The sequence below is a fragment of the Hyperolius riggenbachi genome, chromosome 3 (genome assembly GCF_040937935.1).
Source record: "Hyperolius riggenbachi isolate aHypRig1 chromosome 3, aHypRig1.pri, whole genome shotgun sequence".
Classification (NCBI taxonomy): Eukaryota; Metazoa; Chordata; class Amphibia; order Anura; family Hyperoliidae; genus Hyperolius; species Hyperolius riggenbachi.
The window spans coordinates 266,503,312-266,530,032 of NC_090648.1; the positions used below are offsets into that span (position 1 = coordinate 266,503,312).

The 26,721-nt window shown below is 41.4% G+C and overlaps 1 protein-coding gene across 10 annotated transcripts in view; it reads left to right on the top strand.

Moving 5' to 3' along the window:
• Positions 1–26,721, top strand: part of KIF21A (kinesin family member 21A) — a 207,634-nt gene that overhangs the window by 90,932 nt on the left and 89,981 nt on the right. For 7 of the 10 annotated variants that reach the window (XM_068276297.1, XM_068276295.1, XM_068276302.1 and 4 more), the window contains exons 7-14: positions 1,057–1,172; positions 1,837–2,032; positions 2,274–2,463; positions 4,686–4,749; positions 13,500–13,703; positions 17,729–17,767; positions 23,922–23,997; positions 26,341–26,449. In XM_068276297.1, the coding sequence (XP_068132398.1) occupies positions 1,057–1,172; positions 1,837–2,032; positions 2,274–2,463; positions 4,686–4,749; positions 13,500–13,703; positions 17,729–17,767; positions 23,922–23,997; positions 26,341–26,449 (994 nt within the window). The remainder of the gene's footprint in view (positions 1–1,056; positions 1,173–1,836; positions 2,033–2,273; positions 2,464–4,685; positions 4,750–13,499; positions 13,704–17,728; positions 17,768–23,921; positions 23,998–26,340; positions 26,450–26,721) is intronic. The other 3 variants (XM_068276296.1, XM_068276300.1, XM_068276301.1) reach the window with 3 other exon arrangements.

A 26,721-nucleotide genomic window follows, 5' to 3' on the forward strand; every position in this document is an offset into this window, starting at 1 on the left:
CATATCCTCTCTATACCCGACTGACTGAGAATGCCATGCGCATCTATCCCTGCCCCGACGAACAGTGCCACACACGTCGATCCCATTCCCAGTGCTGGACTTGCTATACTATGTATAGCAAACCCCAGAGCAATGACATTCTGAATTCTTACATATAGGTCATTTTGTAGGATTTAAAAAACATTTTTATTCCCCCGAAGTATTTAGAATTGATGTTCTCAAAACCCACAAGGTCTTTTTGACTGTTCTCCTAAACATACTCTGACAATTTGGTGATTCTTTGCTATTAACCGCTAAAATCGGCGGCCGTTGACATCACTTTAAAAGCTGTTAAATAAGTCTATAAAATACGTATTTTTGGGCAAATATTTCGCCATTGATCCCATTCCGCCATACCACTGTCCGTGTTTTTGTACACTTTATACACCTTTTTTAATGAAATTAGCTGCCAGCGATGCGCTGAATGTGTTATAAATTTGCCTGCCATTAGAGTCGATGGGGCTCGCTACAAATGTTTATTTTGCAAATTTCTATGGTAAAATTTGTGAATAAGTTTGCGATGTTTAGCCGTCCCTATTAGGCACCCTTACAGTCTAACAGAGATTACTTGCAGCTCAATCACTAGCTACACTTTCACTGTTATAAGGGCAATCTATTGCACAATATGTAGTTGTTCATAAATGTAAAACTGGCTTATAGATCACAAAAAAGACTTGTAGTGCAATAAGCTTAGGAGCAGCCACAAAAGTTTTTCTGCTGAGAAAGACTTGGAATATTCGACAAAGACAGATAGGTAAGAAAAGGCACGTGGTTACACCTGGCCAGGCACGCTGCTGTTTCATGTCCATAGGCTGCCTAACTCTGGCAGACTGTCTCCCTCCTTGGGCGACAAGATACAAAACAGTGATTCATCAGTATGAATTTTTTTAAACAAGTTGCAGCCGTTTATTTTTTTGTTCAGTTGTGTTAATATATGCATGGCTGGTAATCCTTTTTTCAGTTGAAATGTTGATTTTATTTTCTGTGTATATTAACAATCTTTTCCTCATTTTATAGCTGGCCCTTGGAAATGTGATTAGTGCATTAGGAGATAGAAGTAAAAAGGCCACCCATGTACCTTACAGGGACTCAAAGCTGACACGGCTTCTGCAAGACTCACTAGGAGGAAACAGGTAAGTATTTATATAATGCGCAGATTACGCCAATTCACATAGTGGAGTTGATATATACTGAAACCGCTATCATTGCAGCCAGCAGACATAATCTCTAGCCAGTGCCACTACTAATTGTGTAGCTGGATTTATATAGCAATATCTAGTTTAGTACTACTCAAGTTAAATATCCTATAACCATTAAGTGCGGTTTTGAAACCATAAATCAATAGAAGCAAAGATACCTTCGCATTCAAATGCTTATATTCAACAGGCAGTAGCAAGAGTGAACATCTAAAGATGCCCATATAACAATACAATCCCACAGATGAATATGATTGATTCGTCAAGCCCACTAACGGATGAAAAACTTCTAACCAATAAGATCAGATTGAATTGGTTAGCAGGGTTATGTCTGTTACTGGGCACAACAGATCATAATGATACAATTGGATGATTGATCTTAGGTATTCTATCATTAATTGGCACCTTAAGCTGAGTTCCAAAGACAGTAGAGATTTATGAAAACTTCAAAAATGTTTGCTTTAAGCCAGTTAATTTGAATGTATACAAGAGTTTAAATTATATGTAAAATACAATAGACTTCTCTCTCAAAGAATAAATTGTGCTGTAAAGCCACATGGCATGTTAACCGTTTCTGTGCTTTTTTTCTTTTTATTTCAAGTCAAACTGTCATGATAGCGTGCGTCAGTCCATCAGACAGAGATTTCATGGAAACCCTAAATACTCTTAAATATGCTAATCGAGCTCGTAATATCAAGAACAAGGTCATGGTCAACCAAGATCGAACTAGTCAACAAATCAATGCTCTAAGAAATGAAATAACACGGCTACAGATGGAATTGATGGAATATAAAACGGTAACAAAGCTAATATATCATCAATCTGAGCCAAGCGGTGTCTGTATTTTAGATTTCCTTTACTCAGCTGCAGTATTCCCTTAGTCAGTGAAATAACCGTATAGGGCAGTGAGTGTTAGTCTGTTATTGGTCACCTTTTTCATGTTGGATGCATTTTAAAGTTTAAATGTTGTCCTTTTATACTCATGATTATCAATATATTGGCCTTTTCATTCTTACTTCTTTTTTTTTTTAACTCCAGGGTAAAAGAATAATTGATGAAGAAGGTGTTGAGAGCATTAATGACATGTTCCATGAGAATGCCATGCTGCAAACAGAAAATAACAATCTTCGTATGAGGATTAAAGCCATGCAAGAAACTGTTGACGCACTGAGAGCGAGGATAACCCAGCTCATGAGTGACCAGGCCAACCAAGTGCTGGCAAGAGCAGGTACGTCTTCGTTGATGGTGATAATCATCCACAAACTACCAATCTTTATTATGAGACACCCTATTTTAATGTCTGCTCAATTGATGATTATATTGAACAGTCTGTAAAATCTTGGTTGAAAGTGTTCGACCGTGTGCTCAGTGGTAACAGCGTTTGATATCGCAACAACAGATGTACGCTACGAACCCTGGGTCGCTGTCCCAAGTGTAATATGTCCCCCCAGGCCCATGTGCAGCGTTTTAAAATTTTCACCTGTCTGCTGGCGCGTCTCAAGGCCTCCTCCGCCATCACAGCCATGTCCACTATTAACGCAAGTGTGTGTACCGAGTGACTTGAGGTTCGTGTGTGGTGTCATGCGACTGTACCATATGGTAACAAGCGCTCACAGCAAAGGCAGGCATGGGGATGACAGTGGAGGAGGCCGGGAGTTGCAACAGTGGGCAGGTGAGAATTTACAGAAATTTACAGAGCAGGAGTGCCTAATAAGACATATTTATATGTGGGGGGCGGCCAGGCAGGCGGTGGTGCTAAGCTGATTTCAAATAGATTTCATGTTGAAACCATTGATATCTGAAATCGGTCTGCAGTGTATGGACAGGCAACAGATCTCACTGATCAGATTAGATCAGAGAGAGATCTGTCTTGTGATCGATATGCCCATACATTGCCTGATGTATGGGGCACCTTTTAAACATTTGCAATTGAAAGTTATGGGTGAAACCCCTTACAAAAGCAATTCCACACAAGCCTTCAGTTTGTGCAACTCCAGCTATTTTAAGATGGCAGTGAGTGTTCTAAATTGTACGCTGAGCTGGTCGGTGATGCTGGTATGTTTCATAACCTTGCCATTGTGGTCTGTTGTAAATCATTTTGTTTTATGGACTCTTAGAGGCAGAAACTGTTTAGGATGGGACATTATGTCAGATGTGGGTAATGTCATTTTGCTAAGTGCAAGATGGCAGCCCATGTACCATGCGCTGCAGTTGTGGCTAGCAAGGTTAAGCCTGGTACGTACATCCAACTTTTATTTGCCATTGATTGGCTAGTTTTACCACTTCCATGTTGTATGAGCACTTGCCCACACAATCTGTTCATAGTATTTAATATCTGTTAGTCGTCATACTACGTGGAGGTGTTAATATTGGCAGCATGGTGGTGTAGTGGTTACCTCTCTCACCTTGCAGCTCTGGGTCCCCGGGGAACTATCTGCACAGTTAGTATGTTTTACTCATGTCTGCGTGGGTTTCCTCCGGGCACTCCTCTTTTCTTCCACATACTTGAAAACATATAGATAAGTTAATTGGCTCTAGACTACGATACGTACACTACACAATACATACAAAGACATATGACTATGGTAGGGATTATATTGTGAATTATTCTGAGGGATAGTAAGTGACAAGACAATATTTACTCTTTTACAGCGCTGCGGAAGATGTCGGCGCTATATAAATACTAAATAATAATAATAATTGTAGAGCGTGGCTTGATAAATCAAAAACAGCCTTTGGCCTGTTTGAAATGTTTGAAAGTATCGAAATGGGAAGTTTAAAACAATCGGGGCAGGTCAAGAACATTGGCCAATTGATGCCCTATAGCTTTGCACTGTAGCAAACAGGGCATCTCTGCAGTTCAATTGATTCTGAATTTCTGCGCAGGATCGCGGAAGGTAAATATTTACCTTGTCGCAGTTCAGAGGGCTGCACCGCTGGATTGCCGGGACACTGAAGGACGGGGGAAGCCTTGTTAGGATCCAAAGGTTTCCCCTTCCTAAGGTAAGTATTCCCCAGAAGGTCTTTAAGTCAACTAAAGAGTTTCACTTACCTGGGGCTTCTATTAGAACCTGCAGCTGCCCTGTGCCCACGCCATCCTGGAATGATGCTCCGGTTCCCCACCACGGCTAAGCCACTACACATGCACGGCCCTGGCCGCACGCATACTTGCTCACGTCGCTGTCCTGCACATGCACAGTACGAGATTTCTCTTCCTACACATGTGCACGGCGAAAACGCCGAAAATGAAACTTGGCTATGATGGGGGACCAGAGGATACATATTGTTTAGGATGCATAAAAACCTCACAAATGTTTTTCTCGTTAATTTTACACTATTATGTTACACTTGTATATCTAGTTTTGTTTTTTTAACATGAAGTAGTATTTGCTATAAGATGGACTAAAAACAAGTTATTTTTGTGTCTTTATTTTACAAATTTGTTTGCAGGCGATGGAAATGAAGAAATAAGTAATATGATTCACAATTATATCAAAGAAATTGAGGATCTCCGGTAAGTTTACATATAAGCTTAATAATAAATAAAACTTCTGTATTAGAAAATGTATCTGTTACATCTGCAGATTTTTTTTTATGAATGCAAAGTGTTTTCTGTGTGTTGAGTATGAGAGCCTCCTACTGGCTATGTAGTGGTACTACTGCCTTAGCAGCTTTTCTCCTTCGTATAGGTTGACCATAAGCAATAGAGATGTGCATATTTAGACTCTTTTCTTTAGAGATTATATTAAATATTTTACCTTGAATTATAAACAAAAATTATTATTTTTTTTTTTTTTAGAAAAGATGTGTATGCCATTAGGCCTTGATTATATGTTGTAGATGGCTGTTGCAATTTGAATGTAGTATTCAACTAGGGTATGCTGTATAGAAATAATGTATATGCTGCTAGGGTATATGTCATGTATGAATGAAGGTGAGCTCATAGTGTATCTGAAATCCATAACGAACATGGATCCAGTGCTAGGTTAGTTATATAAATGCTAAATAATAGTTGGAAGCATTTATGCCACTGCTATGAGGTTTTTTTTATATATATTTTTTTTCATTTAAAGGGAATCTGAAGTGAAAATAAACTTATGATGTAATGATTTGTATGTGTAGTACAGCTAAGAAATAAAACATTAGGGGCAGAGACGTGAGTATAAAATTGTTTCCAGTACAGGAAGAGTTAAGAAACACCAGTTGTTATCTATGCAAAAGAGCCACTGATCTCTCCACTAATGCCTAGTACACACCATACAATTTTCTGTTAGATTTTTCTGTAATTAGATTTTCTGTAAAGTACTGGTAGAGACTGGTCATTATCTCTGGTGCATTGTCTTCTGGTTCTCTCCTGCTGTGTAGAACAGTGCTTAATTGCTAAGCAGATAGATGGTTAGATGGATAATTTCTTAGATGTTGGAAACTATCCGGCAGGTAAATCTTATGCTGAATACACACGGTTCGTTCCCGCATCGAATGCGCCGCTCGATTCCCGACGACTCGATTATTCCCGAACATTTCCGAGCGCATTTTGATGATTTTTAGGTCGTAGGTAAAGTATGGCAAATTGACCTAACGATCCATCGAAACGCGAATCGGACATGTCGGAGATAAACTAATCGCCTGGAATCGAGCGGCGCATCAACGGGAATAGAGTACGGGAACGAACCCTGTGTATCCAGCATAAAGGCCCATACACACGCCGGATTTCCGCAGATGGGTCGTTTGGACGTCCAAACGACCGGTCGTTCTGACGGCAAATCAGGCGTGTGTACAGTCTGTCATTTGGCTGATAAGAGCAGACTTGAGCGATCCGCCAAGTCACCCGTCCGCGGAAATCCGGCGTGTGTATGGGTCTTTATGCTGGGCATACACAGCTCGACGCAGGCTTATCAATCGAGCCACTGATGGCTCGATTGATAATATCCGACGTGTCCGATCACCGCGGGGATCGATTCCGCGCTCGATACACACGGGCGGACAATAGCGGCGAATCGAGTGGAAGATGAGAAGCGTCGGCGGGGACAAGTGGGAATCGATCCGGGCGAACGAGCGGGGACGCGACGGGAGTCGATCCGGCGGCTAATCAGCCGACGGATCGACCCGTGTATGCCCAGCATAAAGCAGGCCATACACTGGTCGATTTTAGCCATCGATGGCCAATTTGACAGTTTTGATTGAATCGTCAAGAAATCGATGCAGCAGAAAGCATGATCGATCAGCAGATCGATCGATTTCTGCCCGATTTCGATTGATTTGATCGATCATTCCGGACGGAAAATCTGGGTCGATCGGCTGCTGGCAGCCGATCGATGGCACATAGGGTTGCATTGGATCGTATGGTGCAACACTGCATTTCGATCGAATTTCAATCGATTTCATTCTGAAAGCTATTGAAATCCGATTTCAACTGTGTGGCACACATCAGATAAATTCCTATCAGATTCGACCTGATAGGCATTTGACAGAAATCTATCTGATGGTCGAATCTGCTGCAAATCTATAAGTGTATGGCCACCTTTACAGAGAATCTTTCAGAAAATTGTATGATGTGTACTAGTCATATCTGTATTTTTTTTCCCCTTCAGAGGACAGTTCAAGAGTTTACTAGCCTGCTCTGTAAAATCATTTAGAATGCTGAGTGTAATGTGTAAACAGCAAATATTAGAGAATGATGCATTGTTATTAAAAAAAAAAAAAAAAAAATATAACTGAAAATAAAAATGAGAATATTTTCTTAGCTACTAATGTTCTAGTAATTATCAGTACTACACAACCAATTCATTATATATGATTTTTTATTTTATTTTTTTGCTTTAGTGTCTTTTTAACCATTTAAACCTATCTGGATGGATATATTCGTCCAGATAGGCTACACTGCTGCCTGTTGCACGCGATGTGCGTACAAGTTCCCATTCATTGATCCAAGTCCCAGTCCACAGTGGAATCGGCACCATCAATGGTATTAAAGCTCTTTTATTAAAAGCAGCATGATGAGCAATCTGTAACAGCGACAGCCCTGCTGTTTCGGTCTATCCGACCTTTCTCAAGCCGTTCAGCATCACATCATGTGATGCTGAACGGCTTGAGAAAGGTCGGATAGACCGAAATAACAGCAGGGCTGTCGCTGTTACAGATTGCTCATCATGCTGCTTTTAATAAAAGATATGTGATTTCCAGCGGCGCCATAGCGACAGGCTTCCCGTGATCAAGAATCGGTCCGGTGCGAAACAATTGTTGGGGACCAGGTTCTGTGTGTGTGGTGATCTCCGGACGGTGATGTACTATGGTTTTTACCTTATGACACTGCTGCTTTGTTCTATCATGTGCAATAAATGCTGCTTGGAATATATTGGTGCCCACGCTATCTTCTATCAAAGACTGCAATAAGCTTTTAATAAAAGAGCTTTAATACATTTGATGGTGCCGATTCCACTGTGGACTGGTAACTGGAATATCGAAGTGTGAAGATATTGAGTCTAGGGCACATCAACCAATTCTCTCCGGGGTGCTAGTTTCATACCGAAAAGTTGATCTAAGTCCCCGCATGAAAGACCGAAGCTGTCAACGAGACGGCTCTGTCTTTCTCAAATCCCCTTCTGCCCCATCCACTCATTACTTCCGCTTTGCGGAGGACCTTTCCGCATGCAGAAGTGAGCTGTGAGGGCATCTTTGTGGCCAAATAGTAAAATTACATCTGGAAATAAAAATTTCCAGATGACGACATTTTTTTACTTTTAAAATTAGCCCCTTACCTCCCACACCCCCTGATAGGTACACATTTTTTTGTAAAAAAAAGATTATATACAATAAAAAAATTACATAAATCGTTACCTTAGTGACTGAACTTTTTTAATATGTATGTAGTAAAGTATATTACTGTTGTTTTTTTAAATTATGGGCTTATAATAAGTGATGGACGCAAAACTGATAAAATGCACCTTTATTTCCAAATAAAATATAGGCGCCATACATTGTGATAGGGACATAATTTAAACGGTGTAATAACCGGGACAAATGGGAAAATAAAATACATGGGTTTAACCACTTCAGGACCACAGTCTTTTCGCCCCTTAAAGAGGAACTCCAGTGAAAATAATGTAGTAAAAAAAGTGCTTCATTTTTTACCATAATTATGTATAAATGATTTAGTCAGTGTTTGCTCATTGTAAAATCTTTCCTCTCCCAGATTCACATTCTGACATTTATTACATGGTGACATTGTTACTGTGGGCAGGTTATTTAGCTGTTTCTAGCTGCTCTGTCTGTTACAGACAGCTAATAACAGCTATTTCCTGTCTCTGAACATTGTTACATTGTGGCAGTTTGCCAGCAGTACCGCGGTATTCAGAGCCTCTTGTGGGAGGGGTTTCAGCACAAAATCAGTCACACAGCGCCCCCTGATGGTCTGTTTGTGAAAATCATTGTCTTTCTCATGTAAAATGGGGTATCAGCTACTGATTGGGAAAAAGTTCAATTCTTGGTTGGAGTTTCTCTTTAAGGACCAGAGCCTTTTTCTCCATTCAGACCACTGCAGCTTTCACGGTTTATTGCTCGCTCATACAACCTACCACCTAAATTAATTTTACCTCCTTTTCTTGTCACTAATACAGCTTTCTTTTGGTGCTATTTGATTGCTCCTGCGATTTTTACTTTTTATTATATTCAGCAAAAAAGACATGAATTTTGGCAAAAAAATGATTTTTTTTAACTTTCTGTGCTGACATTTTTCAAATAAAGTAAAATTTCCTATACATTTGAGCGCGAAAGTTATTCTGCTACATGTCTTTGATAAAAAAAAAAACCATTCAGTGTATATTTATTGGATTGGGTAAAAGTTATAGCGTTTACAAACTATGGTGCCAAAAGTGAATTTTCCCATTTTCAAGCATCTCTGACTTTTCTGCGCACCTGTCAGGTTTCATGAGGGGCTAAAATTCCAGGAAAGTACAAATACCCCCCAAATGACCCCATTTTGGAAAGAAGACATCCCAAAGTATTCAGTGAGAGGCATGGTGCGTTCAAAGAAGATTTTATTTTTTGTCACAAGTTAGCGGAAAATGACACTTTCTGACAAAAAAGAAAAAAAAAAGTTTCCATTTCTTCTAACTTGCGACAAAAAAAAATGAAATCTGCCACGGACTCACTATGCTCCTCTCTGAATACCTTGAAGTGTCTACTTTCCAAAATGGGGTCATTTGTGGGGTGTGTTCACTGTCCTGGCATTTTGGGGGGTGCCTAATTGTAAGCACCCCTGTAAAGCCTAAAGATGCTCATTGGACTTTGGGCCCCTTAGCGCAGTTAGGCTTCAAAAAAATGCCACACATGTGGTATTGCCGTACTCAGGAGAAGTAGTATAATGTGTTTTGGGGTGTATTTTTACACATACCCATGCTGGGTGGGAGAAATATCTCCGTAAATGACAATTTTTTTATTTTTTTTTACACACAATTGTCTATTTATAGAGATATTTCTCCCACTCAGCATGGGTATGTGGAAAAATACACCCCAAAACACATTATACTACTTCTCCTGAGTACGGCGATACCACATGTGTGGCACTTTTTTGCACCCTAACTGCGCTAAGGGGCCCAAAGTCCAATGAGTACCTTTAGGATTTCACAGGTCATTTTGAGAAATTTGGTTTCAAGACTACTCCTCACGGTTTAGGGCCCCTAAAATGCCAGGACAGTATAGGAACCCCACAAATTACCCCATTTTAGAAAGAAGACACCCCAAGGTATTCCGTTAGGAGTATGGTGAGTTCATAGAAGATTTTTTTTTTTTGTCACAAGTTAGCAGAAATTGATTTTAATTTTTTTTTTCACAAAGTGTCATTTTCCGCTAACTTGTGACAAAAAATAAAATCTTCTATGAACTCACCGTACTCCTAACGGAATACCTTGGGGTGTCTTCTTTCTAAAATGGGGTCATTTGTGGGATTCCTATACTGCCCTGGCATTTTAGGGGCCCTAAACCGTGAGGAGTAGTCTTGAAACCAAATGTCGCAAAATGACCTATGAAATCCTAAAGGTACTCATTGGACTTTGGGCCCCTTAGCGCAGTTAGGGTGCAAAAAAGTGCCAGACATGTGGTATCGCCGTACTCGGGAGAAGTATTATAATGTGTTTTGGGGTGTATTTTTACACATACCCATGCTGGGTGGGAGAAATATCTCTGTAAATGACAATTATTTGATTTTTTTTACACACAATTGTCCATTTACAGAGAGATTTCTCCCACCCAGCATGGGTATGTATAAAAATACACCCCAAAACACATTATACTACTTCTTCTGAGTACGGCGATACCACATGTGTGACACTTTTTTGCAGCCTAGGTGCGCTAAGGGGCCCAACGTCCTATTCACAGGTCATTTTGAGGCATTTGTTTTCTAGACTACTTCTCACGGTTTAGGGCCCCTAAAATGCCAGGGCAGTTTAGGAACCCCACAAGTGACCCCATTTTAGAAAGAAGACACCCCAAGGTATTCAGTTAGGGGTATGGTGAGTTCGTAGAAGATTTTATTTTTTGTCACAAGTTAGTGAAAAATGACACTTTGTGAAAAAAACAAAAAAAATCCAATTTCCGCTAACTTTTGACAAAAAATAAAATCTTCTATGAACTCATCATACACCTAACAGAATACCTTGGGGTGTCTTCTTTCTAAAATGGGGTCACTTGTGGGGTTCCTATACTGCCCTGGCATTTTAGGGGCCCTAAACCGCGAGGAGTAGTCTAGAAAACAAATGCCTCAAAATGACTGTTCAGGGGTATAAGCATCTGCAAATTTTGATGACAGGTGGTCTATGAGGGGGCAAATTTTGTGGAATCGGTCATAAGCAGGGTGGCCTCTTAGATGACAGGATGTATTTGGCCTGTTCTGATGGATAGGAGTGCTAGGGGGGTGACAGGAGGTGATTGATGGGTGTTTCAGGGGGCGGTTAGAGGGGAAAATAGATGCAATCAATGCACTGGGGAGGTGATCGGAAGGGGGTCTGAGGGGGATCTGAGGGTTTGGCCGAGTGATCAGAAGCCCACACGGGGCAAATTAGGGCCTGATCTGATGGGTAGGTGTGCTAGGGGGTGACAGGAGGTGATTGATGGGTGTCTCAAGGTGTGATTAGAGGGGGGAAATAGATGCAAGCAATGCACTGGCGAGGTGATCAGGGCTGGGGTCTCAGGGCGTTCTGAGGTGTGGGCGGGTGATTGGGTGCCCTAGGGGCAGATTAGGGTCTAATCTGATGGGTAACAGTGACAGGTGGTGATAGGGGGTGATTGATGGGTGATTAGTGGGTGTTTAGAGGAGAGAAGAGATGTAAACACTGCATTTGGGAGGTGATCTGATGTCGGATCTGCGGGCGATCTATTGGTGTGGGTGGGTGATCAGATTGCCCGCAAGGGGCAGGTTAGGGGCTGATTGATGGGTGGCAGTGCCAGGGGGTGATTGATGGGTGGCAGTGACAGGGGGTGATTGATGGGTGATTGACAGGTGATCAGTGGGTTATTACAGGGAATAACAGATGTAAATATTGCACTGGCGAATTGATAAGGGGGGGTCTGAGGGCAATCTGAGCGTGTGGGCGGGTGATTGGGTGCCGGCAAGGGGCAGATTAGGGTCTAATCTGATGGGTAACAGTGACAGGTGGTGATAGGGGGTGATTGATGGGTAATTAGTGGGTGTTTAGAGGAGAGAAGAGATGTAAACACTGCATTTGGGAGGTGATCTGATGTCGGATCTGCGGGCGATCTATTGGTGTGGGTGGGTGATCAGATTGCCCGCAAGGGGCAGGTTAGGGGCTGATTGATGGGTGGCAGTGACAGGGGGTGATTGACAGGTGATTGACAGGTGATCAGGGGGGATAGATGCATACAGTACACGGGGGGGGGGGTCTGGGGAGAATCTGAGGGGTGGGGGGGTGATCAGGAGGGAGTAGGGGGCAGATTAGGGACCAAAAAAAAAAATAGCGTTGACAGATAGTGACAGGGAGTGATTGATGGGTGATTAGGGGGGTGATTGGGTGCAAACAGTGGTCTGGGGGGTGGGCAGGGGGGGGTCTGAGGGGTGCTGTGGGCGATCAGGGGGCAGGGGGGGGAATCAGTGTGCTTGGGTGCAGACTAGGGTGGCTGCAGCCTGCCCTGGTGGTCCCTCGGACACTGGGACCACCAGGGCAGGAGGCAGCCAGTATAATAGGCTTTGTATACATTACAAAGCCTATTATACACTTTCCGTGCGGCGATCGGGCAGCTAGTAACCCGCCGGCGCTTCCGAACGGCCGGCGGGTTACAGCGAGCGGTGGGCGGAGCCAGTCCCCGGCGGCTGATCGCGTCACAAATGACGCGATCGCCGCATAGCCACTCCCGCAGCCGCCCCCGCCGATGGGCGTATTGCGGTCGTTTGAGCCCGGACTTTGCCGCCGCCCATCGGCTGGGGGCGGTCGTTAAGTGGTTAATTACCGTAGCATGTATTTTAAAACTATAATGGTCGAAAACTGAGAAATAATGATTTTTTCCATTTTTTTTTCTTAATCTTCCTGTTAAAATGGATTTATAATAAAATAATTCTTAGCAAAATTTACCACCCAAAGAAAGCCTAAAGGGTGGCGGGAAAAAACAAGATATATATCATTTAATTGTGATAAGTAGTGATAAAGTTATTGGCGAATGAATGGGAGGTGAAAGTTGCTCGGATGCATACGGTGAAACGACACTGAAGGCTGAAGTGGAAAGGACACATTTGAGCTATAAAAAAAAAAAAAATCGACTTACCTGGGGCTTCCTCTAGCCCCTGGCAGCTTTATCTGTCCCTCACTGCAGCTCTGCTCCCAGCCAGTGTCCCGGGTCCCCTCCGTTGCTGACGCCTTCTGCGCATGCGCGTTGACGTGCCGCTTGCGGGCGCTCTCCCATGCCCGGATGCGTTCAGCACAAGCGCAGTACTTCTGCGCCTGCGCAGAATGCTACAGGGTACGTGAGCGCAATTGCGAGCAGCCCGATCTCGCGCAGGAGTGACCTGGTGACATTAGTATCTGCAATGGAGAGGTCCCTGGGACACCGCCTGGAAGCAGAGCTGTGTTGAGGTTTTTTTTTGGGGGGGGGAGGGGGGGGTTGTCTTGTTTTAGCTCGGACTTTCCCTTTAAGCATAGTAGCTTTTGAGGATCAGGAATCGGTGTTCCTTCAAGGGCTACTCCTACCACCATGATTCCATGCTTAACTGTTGAAGTGGGTTTTTCTTCCTTGTTGATTTTTATTTTTTTTCCTTAGTGCAAAATTGTTAGAAAGTGAAGCTGTGAATGAAAACCTTCGAAAGAACTTATCCAGAGCCTCTTCAAGAACATCTTACTTCTCTGGCCACACTCCCTTCTCTGCTTCTTTAATGCCTGCGGAGAAAGAAACCACTGAAATTATTGATCTTGCCAAGAAAGATTTGCAGAAATTGAAAAAGATGGAAAAAAAGAAAAAGAAGAGGTAATACCATGTCTGGCTTTGTTTAAACCTCTTTTTTACATGATCTTTTAAAATAACTTTATCATAATCTGACATTGTCATTTAACTCTATCAGTCATGGGGAGGCGTTGGCTGCCTGTTTTTCATCATGAGCTTAATCTTGTGGTTTTTAATATGAAATGATCTTGCATGTTCCACAAAGCATGGCTGCTCATTCATGGCACTTTTATATAATAACACACTGGGCCATATGCAATTCACTTTTTGATCTGAGTTACCTCCCAGAAAATTTTCATCTTCTCTTTAAACTAACTTTTCGGCACTTTACAACTGAAAAAGTAGCCAAACGTTGGTGAAAAAGTGCTATCAAAGTTATTTTTAGTATTTTTCTTGCTTGCCAGTGGCTTAAAAGGCATTTTATGACAAGTCTTGAAAATATCACCTAGGAGAAAACTCAGGAGAAAAAGTTAATTGCATATGGGCCACTGAGTGCAATCCATCCATACAACAAACTATTTTTTTTCAATTTATGACCTCTGAATTATTAGGGTTTGAAATTTCTCTTAGTGTGTAATAGGTTTAAAGGGGAACTTCAGCCTAAACAAACATACTCTCATTAAGTTACATTAGTTATGTTAATTAGAATAGATAGGTAATATAATCTTTTACCCACCCTGTTTTAAAAGAACAGGCAAATGTTTGTGATTCATGGGGGCTGCCATCTTTGTCATGGGGGCAGCCATCTTTTTGGTTGAAAGGAGGTGACAGGGTGCATGAGACACAGTTCCAACTGTCCTGTGTCCTGATAACACCTCCCAGCTGCACACACTAGGCTTCAAATGTCAAATTCAAAATGTAAAAAAAAAAATAAAAAAATTGCACCAAAACAGCAGAACGAGAACATCATCATCAGAAATCCTATCATGCTTTGCACAGCATAAGGGGAAAACTGCCCGGGCAGTTTTCTTCTGTGCAGCTAAAAATGAGACTTCTATAGTAAAAACGAAGTTCTGTTGCTGTGAAACTGTTAAAGAAACACCAGGCCTTTTCAGTGCTGCTGAGTCGATTTTTAGTCTGGAGGTTCACTTTAACATGACTTTTGCCACTGTGAGTTCAATGCAACACGGGATATTAAGAATGCTTGCTTAACTTCTAGTATTCAAAAAAGCAGAATGGATGTAGTTTCAGATTTTTTTTTGCTGACTGCACTGTCTGGGGTTTACCAAGCACTGATGAGTGCAACCTTTACCGGGATAATGTGTGCGTTGCTATGGTAATACACATTTCCATAGCAACGTACTTATAACCCCAGTAATGCACATGGCACCAATAGGTCAACGGGCAGTTCTCCCCTGTCATTAGTACTGGTAAAATAACCGTGCAAAGCCTAGGCACAGCAATCTTACCGCTCTTAGGTGAATCAGGGCCTCTGTCTCATAATGACAGTAGAAATCTATATTCATCTTTTGCACCTTCCTGACAAGCTTTTTAAAGTCTGAAAAAAGTGCAAGCAGAGTATTTATTTAATGAAGATCCTGTTTTCGATCCCTTTGCGTCTTCACCCATTGCTAAGCATGTAATGTAGGCTGCACATCAAAGAACTTTGTAATAATATTGCTGCATGGGATGATATACTGTACAATTCCATTTACTGCACGCCTGAGAACATTTGTATTGTTTCCTGGATAGCATTAATGGGTTTCATGGAGTACACTTTTCAAAGAGGAGCCATTAGATCTTTGTGGAAGGTGCAGTCATTAGTACTCACTGGCACTCATGGAGATACCCCCAGATTTACAGACAAGAAAAGAAAGTAATTCAACATAGAAAAGAGTTGGCACATCCAAAGTAAATCTTTATTGGATCCATGTAAAAGCATATGGCCAACGTTTCGGTACCATGTAGAGCCCCTTTATCAAGGCAATGTTTGCTCTAAGGCAAAAATCTGTCTGCCGCAGTATAAAAATTATTGTAGAGGAAGTGGAAGTTAGACTCCTCTAAACTCATGTGTACAGTGATGTATACTCAGCTGGTGCCAGCAGCCATCTGCTTACATTGCTTTGATACAGGGGCCCTACGTGGCTCTGAAGCATTGGCCATATGCTTTTACATGGAACCAGTAAACATTTAATTTGGATGAGCCAGATCTTCTATTGAATACTGCATAGAGGGCATCATCTCTCTTTTTCCAGTTGTTGCACTCCCCCTAAAGACAACTGGTTTGATGTTTTAGTGTGTGCAAGTCAATGCTACAAATGTGAAGAAAAATAAGTACTCCGCTAGCTCACACTACAAGTTGTCAAACACATTTGCACAGTGATTTTTTTTTTTACCTTTTTCGCCAAGCTATTTTGTAGCGATTTTGTGTTCCTATACTTTTGTCAAAATCTTTACTGCTCAATAAAATGCTGCATACAGCGCTTTCTGGGCTTTTGAACTTCACTGCAGTGCTATGACACCTCCATTGTATGACGTTGTCCTAATGCTTTGCTGATCACCAGTGATCAGCACAGTCTTGAAACTCACTTAAGGTGGCCACACACGATACAATAAAATGATACGATTTTACAGCAATTCGATAAAAACCATCGGATCTCCCGAAAAAAATAGAAAGCTTTTTTTTCATTCGACTGAAAAATCAGATCGGATTTCTCGTTTTCTTCGATTTTTATCGATCCGGAATGCCAGATATTTTTCTTCAATCCTTCTAAAGATTGTATGGTGTGTGTTTGTCAATTTATTAATATAAACACCCTAGGCAATTTTGTCAGTTTCCAATCATTTTTATCATAATTGAGGAAAAATTGAACATGTGTGTGGTACATTGGTCATATTTTTGAAATGTTACAATCAGTCAGAAAAATTGATTGCAATTCTTAAATTGAACAGATATTTAAAAAATTGTATGGTGTGTGACTACCTTAACAAAGCACTGCAGTGTGAATTAGCTATGACTGTCACTGGCCCCAAGGAGCTGTGGCGGAGCAGTCTCTTCAATGTTCTACATTTTATCTCAAATTGATTGGCAGGCAAGTGCAGTGATTCACCATTCCTGGCAAATAAATACCTGAACCTCTAATTCCTACGTTAGTAAAAATGTATGTGGATGTGTTTTTTTTTTTTTTTCCTCCCATTTGCTAATCGTTGCAGCCATTTTCATGCAGGGCTGGCAATTGTTGTTCCCTGTTATTGGTTCCTCCCAAGCTTGTGGCGTTTGTGATTCTCATATTTTCATCCCAAAAAGTGTTGTTTTTGTCTGTGGCTATTTCAATGTCTGTTACAACTGATGGACATTGTTACGTGCTTTCATACCTCCTCAAATCTCTTACAACAGCAGTAAATACCTTTTACTAACTGTTCTAGCAATTATTTATCAGCATTCAGTAGTAAAATCGTATAGTAGTGTAAAACCTTTTCCTTATTAGGGCTATTTCTATTTTGATGCCACTGCACCCCTTTCCCCTTACTCTCCTCCCTCACGAGGAGACACGCTGCATATGCACAGTAGTACCCTCTTCTCCCTTGACAGTGGACAAATTTGTTAATTACAGTCTAGCTGAAACCAAACAAGTATTATGGCCAGCATCATCTAGTATCTAAGAAGGCAATGCATAAAGAACATGTAGAGAATAGTGCTTTGTTACTTCTGCAAGGCACAATGCAGGTGAAACATTGAGTGGTCAGCAACTTTCTGCCTAAGCATGAGTACTATGTGCATTAGGGGAACCATACATGAGTGAGGCAATTGCTGTGAAGCCTGCTTGAGGTTTGGGGTAGGTGTGAAAAGAATACAGTGCCTCCTGCAAATGGCACAGCAAATGGGAGTTCCATGGTTATTAGAAAAATGAGCATTGAAGGCTATTGGACATAAATAACTGCTATGTTGTAAGATGATTTGAACTGAGTGTTTACATATTGCTGACCTTTGTGTATTATTTATGTTGAGGGCAGAAAGTTCACGCACCATTTTACCTTTATAACTTTCATTGTTGTCTGGTTTGTCCTGCATTGGTTTGGCTGCCTATTCTGTACTTCTGCTTTTGAAGGCTTCAACAGCTTCAGGAATGCAATCAAGAAGAAAGAAGGTTGGAATACCCCCCTTTCTGTTATTTTCTTCTTATTGGTTTTTAAACTGTTAAAAGACAAAATTATTAACATGATTTAATCGGATCCTTTCAGCATACTTTTATGAATCCAAGTGTATGATTAATTCCAGCTTGAACATTTGAATCACTTATGCACCAATTTAGTGAAATGTATTTAAAACCGTGATTGCAAGTGGAAGCACAACCTTTATAGAGGAGTATAATGTAAATACACATTACAATATATGCAGGCAAAATAGCATCAATGAAATAAGAATTTATAGATCATTCCATTTTCATATAGTAAATTTTATGCTTACAAGCAGCTCAGTAGCATCCAATGCAAGCAAACATTCTTGAAGAGGGTAATGGGAGCTGCTGGCAAAATTACACTGAAAAATAATAGAGGGTAATCTGATGACTACTTGTATGTGACTGCGATTTTGCTTTAGTATCAAAGGTTCTAAATAATCTAAACAATGCTTTAACTTTCCCTTATTAAACTGGGCAGGTTCTATGGCTATAGAATGTTCTGCTGGCAAGCTTTAGGAAGTATCCATAGAGTCACAGTTGCTATTGAAGCAAGAGTAATGTACAGTGCACTTGGAATTCATACATGTGCTGGATTTTACTACCCTGTTCATTATGTATATTGTATGCAGACCAGCCACGCTGTCTAAAAAGTACTTGCTGTTTTAAATAAATGTTGACTATCTTACTTTCCCAGAAGTGAGATGCATTGGGTGCTGATATTGGACGGTGTTATCTAAACACACAAATAATATATCCAGGCAAAAATTAGTTTGGATTTCATTAGTTTGTTTGCAGAAGCGCATGGTGTATTCAGTTGTTTGTTTGATATTCGGAAAGCAGCATCCATCCCCACCAGCTTCAGTTTTCGTCGCGCCTTTACGTGCGGTTGTCAGATTGTGATTTTAATGATCTGTCATTTGGGTATAGTGCCCCACTGTACCTAAAACTTTTCTTTTCTTTTTCTTTTCCAGACAGGAAACAGGAGTTGGGTAACTCTCCTAAAGCGTTACTCAACTCTTAAAAAAAAAAAAAAAAAAAAAAAAAAAAAGTATTGTGTTAAATTATCTATAAGACCCTGCCTTACCATCCTTTTTTTTATTATTTTTTTTTTAACTGTAAAAAACATTTTACACTATACCTCTGGACTCCTGTTTCTTTCTTGCCTTTGTCAGCAGCAGAGGAAGAGGCAGTTATCTTAGGAAGGAGCATTACAAGCAGAGCCCCTGCTGAGGCCCTTCACACTTGCAGAAAAAACTGTCAGTTTATGGATCCTAACAGAATAGATCCTGACGCGAATGGATCCAATGTTAACCTATGGATCTGTAGTGGGTAGTGGGTGTGAAGACACCTTCTAAAAAGAGACACAGCAGACAAAAAAACGGGAGCCCAATGGTGTAGTACGTAGAAACAGGTTGATAGATGTATAAGAAAAATATCTACTCACAAAGGTGGGTTGCAGAAAGGCAACCGACCACAGGAAGCAGGTGGAGATAATTAACCCGACTCCACTCGGGGTGGTCACTGGGGACCTGGTGTGGTCGCACTCCTTAGGAAAAGAAAAGGGGACAGATATCCACTGCGGTGTTTAACCGCGTGTGTTCTGTCACCACCCCTCACACGGGGAATGTGTAGGGGTTGAGATGCACTATATGGTTGAAAGAGGCGCCCAGGTTGTAGATAAAAGTGTTTAAAAGCAGTTTAAAACCGGAAAAAGGTTTGAGGTTGCTTACCTCAATGATGACAAATCTTTGCTCCCTTAGCTCACTATCCTATTTGGCTTGGCACTGCTATAGGCCTGAGGAAGCGGGCCTGGACCCGCGAAACGCGTCGCCACTTGTGCTACCAATAAAATCTTTTGTTTATGCAAAGATTTGTCATCATTGAGGTAAGCAACCTCAAACCTTTTTCCGGTTTTAAACTGCTTTTAAACGCTTTTATCTACAACCTGGGCGCCTCTTTCAACCATATAGTGAACCTATGGATCTGTTCACATAGGTCTGTTAGAACGTATCCGTTTTGCACGATCCGCTGAACAGACTGCTAATTAGGTTCTGCTGAGCCCGGCGGAATGGAAAAGGAAGCTGAAGCACTTCATTGGGGGCAATGAGAAAACGGAATGTTTCTTCACACTAGTGAAGAAATGGACTGTTCAAGACAGTGTGATGTGGGTCTGGTGGAGGATGTGGGGAAACGGAACAGTAGCAGCTGAGTGGCAACGGAGTTAAAACTGATCCGATTGACCGGTAATCGGATCTGTTTTCACGGATCCATTTGCTAGTTAATTGCCAGTGTGAACCAGGCCTAACTCCTGGAAAGATTTGATCAGGGTGACCCTGCTTGCAATGCTAGGTACACGCCATACAATTTTCTGGCAGATTTACTTGCCAGATCGATTATTTCCAACATGTCTGATCTGAATTTTGATTCATTTTCTGTTTTCTTTTTTTTTTTTTTTTTTTTTTTATCGATTTACGTAGAACTGTACAAAACGCGGTCAAAAAAAGTTTAAAAAAGATTGGAAAATCGATTACCCCAAAGGACATGCACACCACAGTAGAATATTAGCACAGGTTTTTACGTTTTCCCACTCTGTCTAAAGAAGAAAAAAGATTAAATTGCACTTTTATAAATTTAAAAGCTGGATAAATATGCACTGCAGAGCATTTAAATAAACACAGAGTGTGGGGCAAGGGCCAAGGCACATGGAGCATTGTACTTTTCTTCAGTTAGGTTACTTAGTTGGGTTTGGCACAAGCATTTGAGTAGCTACATACAGATCACTGGCACATAATGCTTGGCAGCCTCCACTGCCAGTGTTCTCTATCCTAAAATAGAAAGCAGAATCTGGTAGCCCTGTGATCATTGTGCCATAATGGTAGCCGATTATAATTCTCATTGTGGTACATCCTACACCAGAATATCAGCTCGTAATGCATTCTGGACATTGTTTTTAAACCGCCTATACTAAGCAAATCTTATTCTATGCCATACTTGTACATTCTTACAGACCTAACCACTTTGATTTGCTTCTTTCTAGAAGGACACCGCTTTCTCAGTACATTTACTTGTGTCTCTGCAGTTTCTTATCTGTAATCCTCAATGACTGCATCACTTAGGTCTTGTTCACTCAGAAGATGAGATCATCCATTGCCTATGATATTATGTTGTATTTTGTTGCAAAATCGATCCCTTTCGCTATTGAAAAGCATGTAGCGGGTATCGATGATACTGAGTGCATGTATAGCATCATTTGTTTGCAAGACCTCTCTGTACACATTCTTGGCAGATTTAAGCTAATGACTCCCTGAACTCTGGTGTGTCTCATGGGGGGGTTCAAGCAAAGGGCCTCCTTAAATGGCTGTGTGAACAAGACCTCATAGATGCTGTGAAGTGTCTTTTAACAATGAAACCTACAGCTAAGAAATAAATATCAACCAATGTGGACAAAAAGAAGATACATCTACTAGCATGTTTCATGTCAAAGTGGCACTTCATCAGATTCCTTTCTGTATTTTGTTTGAGATAAGACTTGGTTTTCCTTGACTGGATAACATTTGTTAATAGGAAGCTAATTCCCACTTGCAAATGGTGGGGTTTTTTTTAAGCGCTGTATAACATATACAGTATTCAAAAAATTGAGTAATTTGAGTCACTTGTTATGGATTCTTGTTTAAGAATTTACAGTATCTCCTCACTATGCAATGCTGCACAATACACAGTTTACTAGTACTATGACCCTGTGACCGGCTAATAACAGAATTGGTTGTGCAAGAATGGACAAATTGTAGTCAAAACCTGCAGTTCTGTAGCTTCTGTTCATTGTACACTTTGTTTAGTGCAGATGCTTTTCAGAAGCACATTACAGAGTTGGCTGAATACATTCAGCTCTAATCCCTCAATTTACTAAAAAAAAGGTGAAAAATGTAATGTACAGTTACAGACCATGGGAATGGCATTAGCCAAATGCTCTTACAAACGCCTTGTGACAAATACATACATAGAAAAATTGTGGCGAGACCTATAATTTCATTATTGGTTCTTTATTCCAAAATATTTAACCCTTTCCACTCAGTTTTCCCCTAAAGGGAGTTGTTTCTGCTTAGAGGTTTTTTTTTTTTTTTTTATAGAAATGCACTCTCTTACTCTCTCTCCCATTTTAACATGGAACAGAACATAGTAACATGGTATATCTTATCGTTTTTGCCCAAATCGCGCAACTAAGAACGGGCCCATAGGGTTTCATTACACTAGCGCTTTTAAAAAGCGTTAGGGTTTTAGCGTTTTGCCGAAATTGCGGAAAAACGCTCTAGTGTGAATGGGGCCTAAGGAATAAGCAGGGAATCTGCAAGGAATCAGCAAGCAAAATGCAAAGAAAATTCAATGCATTGGTCACTTCCTGGTAGCGCTGATCGCGCACTTCCGGTTTGGGGCAGGGGGGTACCTCCTGTGTGGGCATGTACTCTTACATGCCCACTATACAAGGGGAGAGAGATTGGACTTTGCCCCCCGCAGATGTGCCTGCAAACCGCCGCTGAAATTATGTCCCACATACCGGGACATATGAGTGCAATGGGAAATTTACGATGTCCCGCTATGCGGGACATACGAGTGGAAAGCGTTAAAGCATGAGAACCTTTGTGCAATTAAGGCAATAACAGATATGCAGCACATAGATCTACTTTTCTAAAAACATCTAGACACACAGATCAACACTTTAAAGCAGTAGGATCAGCCATACTATTGCAGGGAAAAAAAAACATAAGTAGATAAATACTTGCTCTACTTACACAACACATGTATTGTACTGTCCACGTTTTGATTTCAGTGAATGTTCTGTAGTAAATGACGAGAATTCTGTTCCTGGTGGGGGCCATGTCTTTTGCCTACAATAAAGGCTAACTCGTGATGTCATTTCTGCCCTTAAAGCCGCATCTTCACGCATAGATGCGGCCGCGATGTTCCTTATCAATCGAGCCGCTGATGTGGCTCGATTGATAAGATCCGACAGGATGGATCTTGCTTCCGCGGATTCCCTGCTCGCTCCCCGCGAGGGGACAATGGCAGGGAATCGAGCGGAAGATAAGCGGCGCCGGCAGGGACAAGCGGGGAATCGAATGCGGGGCACGCGCGGCGAGCGGGGACGCGGCGGGCACGCACGGGGCCGCGGAAGAGGCGATCCGGCGGCTAATTGAGCCACCGGATCGCAGCCTCATCTACACGTGTGGATGAGGCTTTACTTTTTTTCTTGTCTCCTCCAATCGCTGAGTCACCTCAGCCTTGCTTGTAAACACAAGTGAGTAGGGGATCAGATTTCAGATAAGCAGCAGGCAGAGAAATAAAGGGAAGAGGAGGAATATATTATAGATAAAAAGAACCCCCAGTATGCAATTCTTTGGCACAGACTACTAAACAGCCAGTGCTCCTAAGGTATATGATAACTCCAAATCATAACAGCAGAAAAAGTTTTGAATGCAGGATTAGCATCTTTATCACTTAATACACTCAGACCAGTGGCTGTTGAAATTTGATTTTTATGGTGACGATACCGCTTTAAAATAGGACCGACCCCCTAAGTCACAGGTGTCGAACACAAGGCCCGCGAGCTGTAAGTGGCCCTTCTTGCTATTTTATGTGGCCCTTGAGAGCATCTAATGTCCATCATTATAGGCTGCAAAAGAAGTTGAAATTCGAAGTTCGAAGTCCATTTCAGGGTATTAAAGAGGTTTCAGAAAGAGCTGATAAAGTTGTTAAAATCGATGATATCGATTGTACCTGTGGGGATGGGAGCAATAAACAGGTAGTAATTTTTCAGCAGTGCTCACCAAGTGAGGTTCAGAGTAGTTATCTAATAATCATCATTTGATTGTTGAAAGTAGCTGTATTTTTGAATTGACACACTGTAATGGCCTGTGTGTTTAAATATATTATCACATATGAAGAATTCACCAATAATTGCAAGTGGAAATTGGCTGTGTAGTGCTAAGACTACATTACCTTCACATTTCTCTCATTTGGTCTGTAGTCTTAGCTCAAACTTTTCCCCCCGGAATTGTTTAACTTTGAATGATGTGTTTCTGTGCTACTTATAATCAAACTGACATGTTGTTTTTATCTTTCCTAGCAGTGGTAAAGATGAAAGTGCAGACAATGAGAAGTCAGAAGGTTCTACAGAGAAAGAAGCCATTGAGATGGATATTGTAAGTATTGGAGATTGTTTCTGCTTTCTGTCTGTGTGGCTTTTCTTGCATAAAACTGGCTAGACTAGGAACTGTCCAGCACCACCAGACCTGTATGTGTTTTTTTTTTTTTGTCTGACATCCCTCCTCTGATTAGAAAGCAGAGTGCTTAAATGTTTTGTGTGTCAAGTGAGGCTCCTTCAGCTAAAGATCCAGTTATAAAACATTGGGCATGTGATATGAATCTGTTAAGGGAGCAAAGGGCTTGGTCACTTCAGGGTTGTGCTGTGTAGTACAGCGCTTAACTTCTGCACAATGTTGAATGGTGCAGAGTATACTATTGTCAGAAATCTGTACAACACAATGCATAAGGGCCTGAGCACACGCTTCTCTGCATTTTTCATCAATATTAAAGACCTATGTGTTATAAACTGTTATAAATCACCTTTAGATCCGGCACCAGCAACTTCTTACAGTTGCGTCTCACAAACTGTGAGATAACTTGACTCTCAACACAGCAAGCAGGAGATAGACTTTTCTCAGGCTTTTTCAGTATTTAAGGGGTTTATTCACTACACAAATATACAGATAGGCCTAGTGCACACCGGAGCGTTTCCGCTGCGGTTTGCGATCTGCTTGTGAGTGCGGATCCGCTAGGTTAATGTATTTCAATGGGCTGGTGCACACCAGAGCGAGAGGCGTTTTGCAGAAACGCATACTCCCGGGCTGCTGCAGATTTTGGATTGCGGATGCGTTTCTGCCTCAATGTTAATTATAGGAAAAACGCAAACCGCTCTGAAAAACGGCACTTCAGAGCGGTTTGCCAGCGTTTTTTGTTACAGTAGCTGTTCAGTAACAGCTTTACTGTAACAATACATGAAATCTACTATACCAAAACCGCTACACAAAACCGCAAAACGCTAGCTGAAACGCTGCAGAAAAATAAGAAAAAGCGTTTCAAAATCTGCTAGCATTTTGCGGATCTGCTAGCGGTTTTTGGTGTGCACTAGGCCATATAGTTCATCATATCCTAGCAAAGCAGATCCGCATGTTTAAGGTCTTGGCGTTACAGCTCTTGACTAACCTTCCTCCTGAATGTTATTCAGTTACCTTCTTTCTAGACTACGTTACTCTAGACTACCTATGTACAGCATACATTAGATCAGATTACATATAGATTGGAAATACTTAGAGGTCTCAGTCAGCATCTAGGTAGCATGAAGTAGGAAGCAGAGCAGGAATCAGAGTGCGCTCTTTCAGCTCGTCCGCCTCTTTAATACCGACTAGGAAAGAGTTAAATGTGACCTCATCTTCGCCATCCCCCAGACCAGACTATTGGCTTAGCCCCCTCGTGGTGTCATAATACCCACCTACTCGATTAATATTTAATGATGCTTTTGCCTTACCTACAAGAATTTGGTATTTAGATAACTTGGCCCATGTTTACTGTTCTTGTGGTGTACATGTTGAGGTAAGTGTGGGCCTGTGGCCTTCTTTCAGGAACAGCTTCTTGGTATGTTCTAGTTCTGCTGACAGAACTGTAGATTTTCTCTCTAAAGAGAAAATCCCCTTAAAGGGCAGGTCTGCACCTCGAGCCTTTTTGACTAACTCAGTCCAAATAACTGAGGCCTACTTAAATTATAACACTATGCATTGCTGAAAAATGCACAGAAGCTGGCAAGTGTGCTTAGTCCATTGAAGAGTATGTTTCTGTGTATCACACAATGGCTCATATCCAATTAACTTTTTCACCTGAGTTTTTTCCTAGGAGATAATTTTTCATCTTCTATTTAGACTTATTTTTTTTGCACTTTAGAAATGAAATAGTAAAAAAAGTAGGTTAAAAAGTGCTATTTAAATATTTTAAGTATTTTCTTGCTTTCTGGTGGTTTAAAAGGCATTTTATTGACAAGTTTGAAAATATCACTTAGGAGAAAAGTTAATTGCACATGGGCCAATATGGATGTAAATTAGTTCTTAAAGTGCATACTTTGGAAGGCACTGCTGCTATCGGAGCAAGGTGGACACAGAAGTCAAGACAGTGACATGTGTGGAATTCTGTGAAGCAGGAAGCAGCCAGTAAAGAGACTCCTGGCCAGGCAACTGAAATTTGACTCCTCAAACCTTAGCTGCCAGTGATTGGTTAGCTTGTACATGGATAAAGCACATTCTGCTCTGAGTGCCTTCACAGGAAGGAAACATATGTGCTTAGCTCTGAGCTTTCACTGATGTCACAGCGCTGTGCTAGAACTTACATTATATATGCCACATTTACCGCAGTTGTATTTTGAAAAAAAATTGCGTTATTCTTAAAAGCAGTTTCACTAGTGTTTGAAAGCTGAAGATGTGATGAAATCTTTTTAGGAAGAAGTAAGCGATCATGAAGAAGAGGATGAAGAGGAGGAAGATGATGAGGAAGATGCTGATGTTCCAGAAAGCTCAGATGACTCGGATTCTGAATTAGATGAGAAAGGTAAGCTCTCTGCATATCTGAATCTGAAGGAAAACTCTTTAAGGACTTACGAGGCGAAACGCCGAAAAAAGTTAATCATTTGCCTCATCTGTTAAGGCACGGAGGACGCCGTCCGCGCCCTCCGTGCCGATCCGCCGGGTCCCCCTGCTCATTAGCCCCCCGGGCCGGCTGCCGACCCCCCAGCTCTCGCCTCTCCCAAGATGGCTGCATCCTTTGCCCGCGGCTGCGCAGTCCGCATAGCCGCGAGTGCGGCTGCGCAGCTCTAGGGCCAA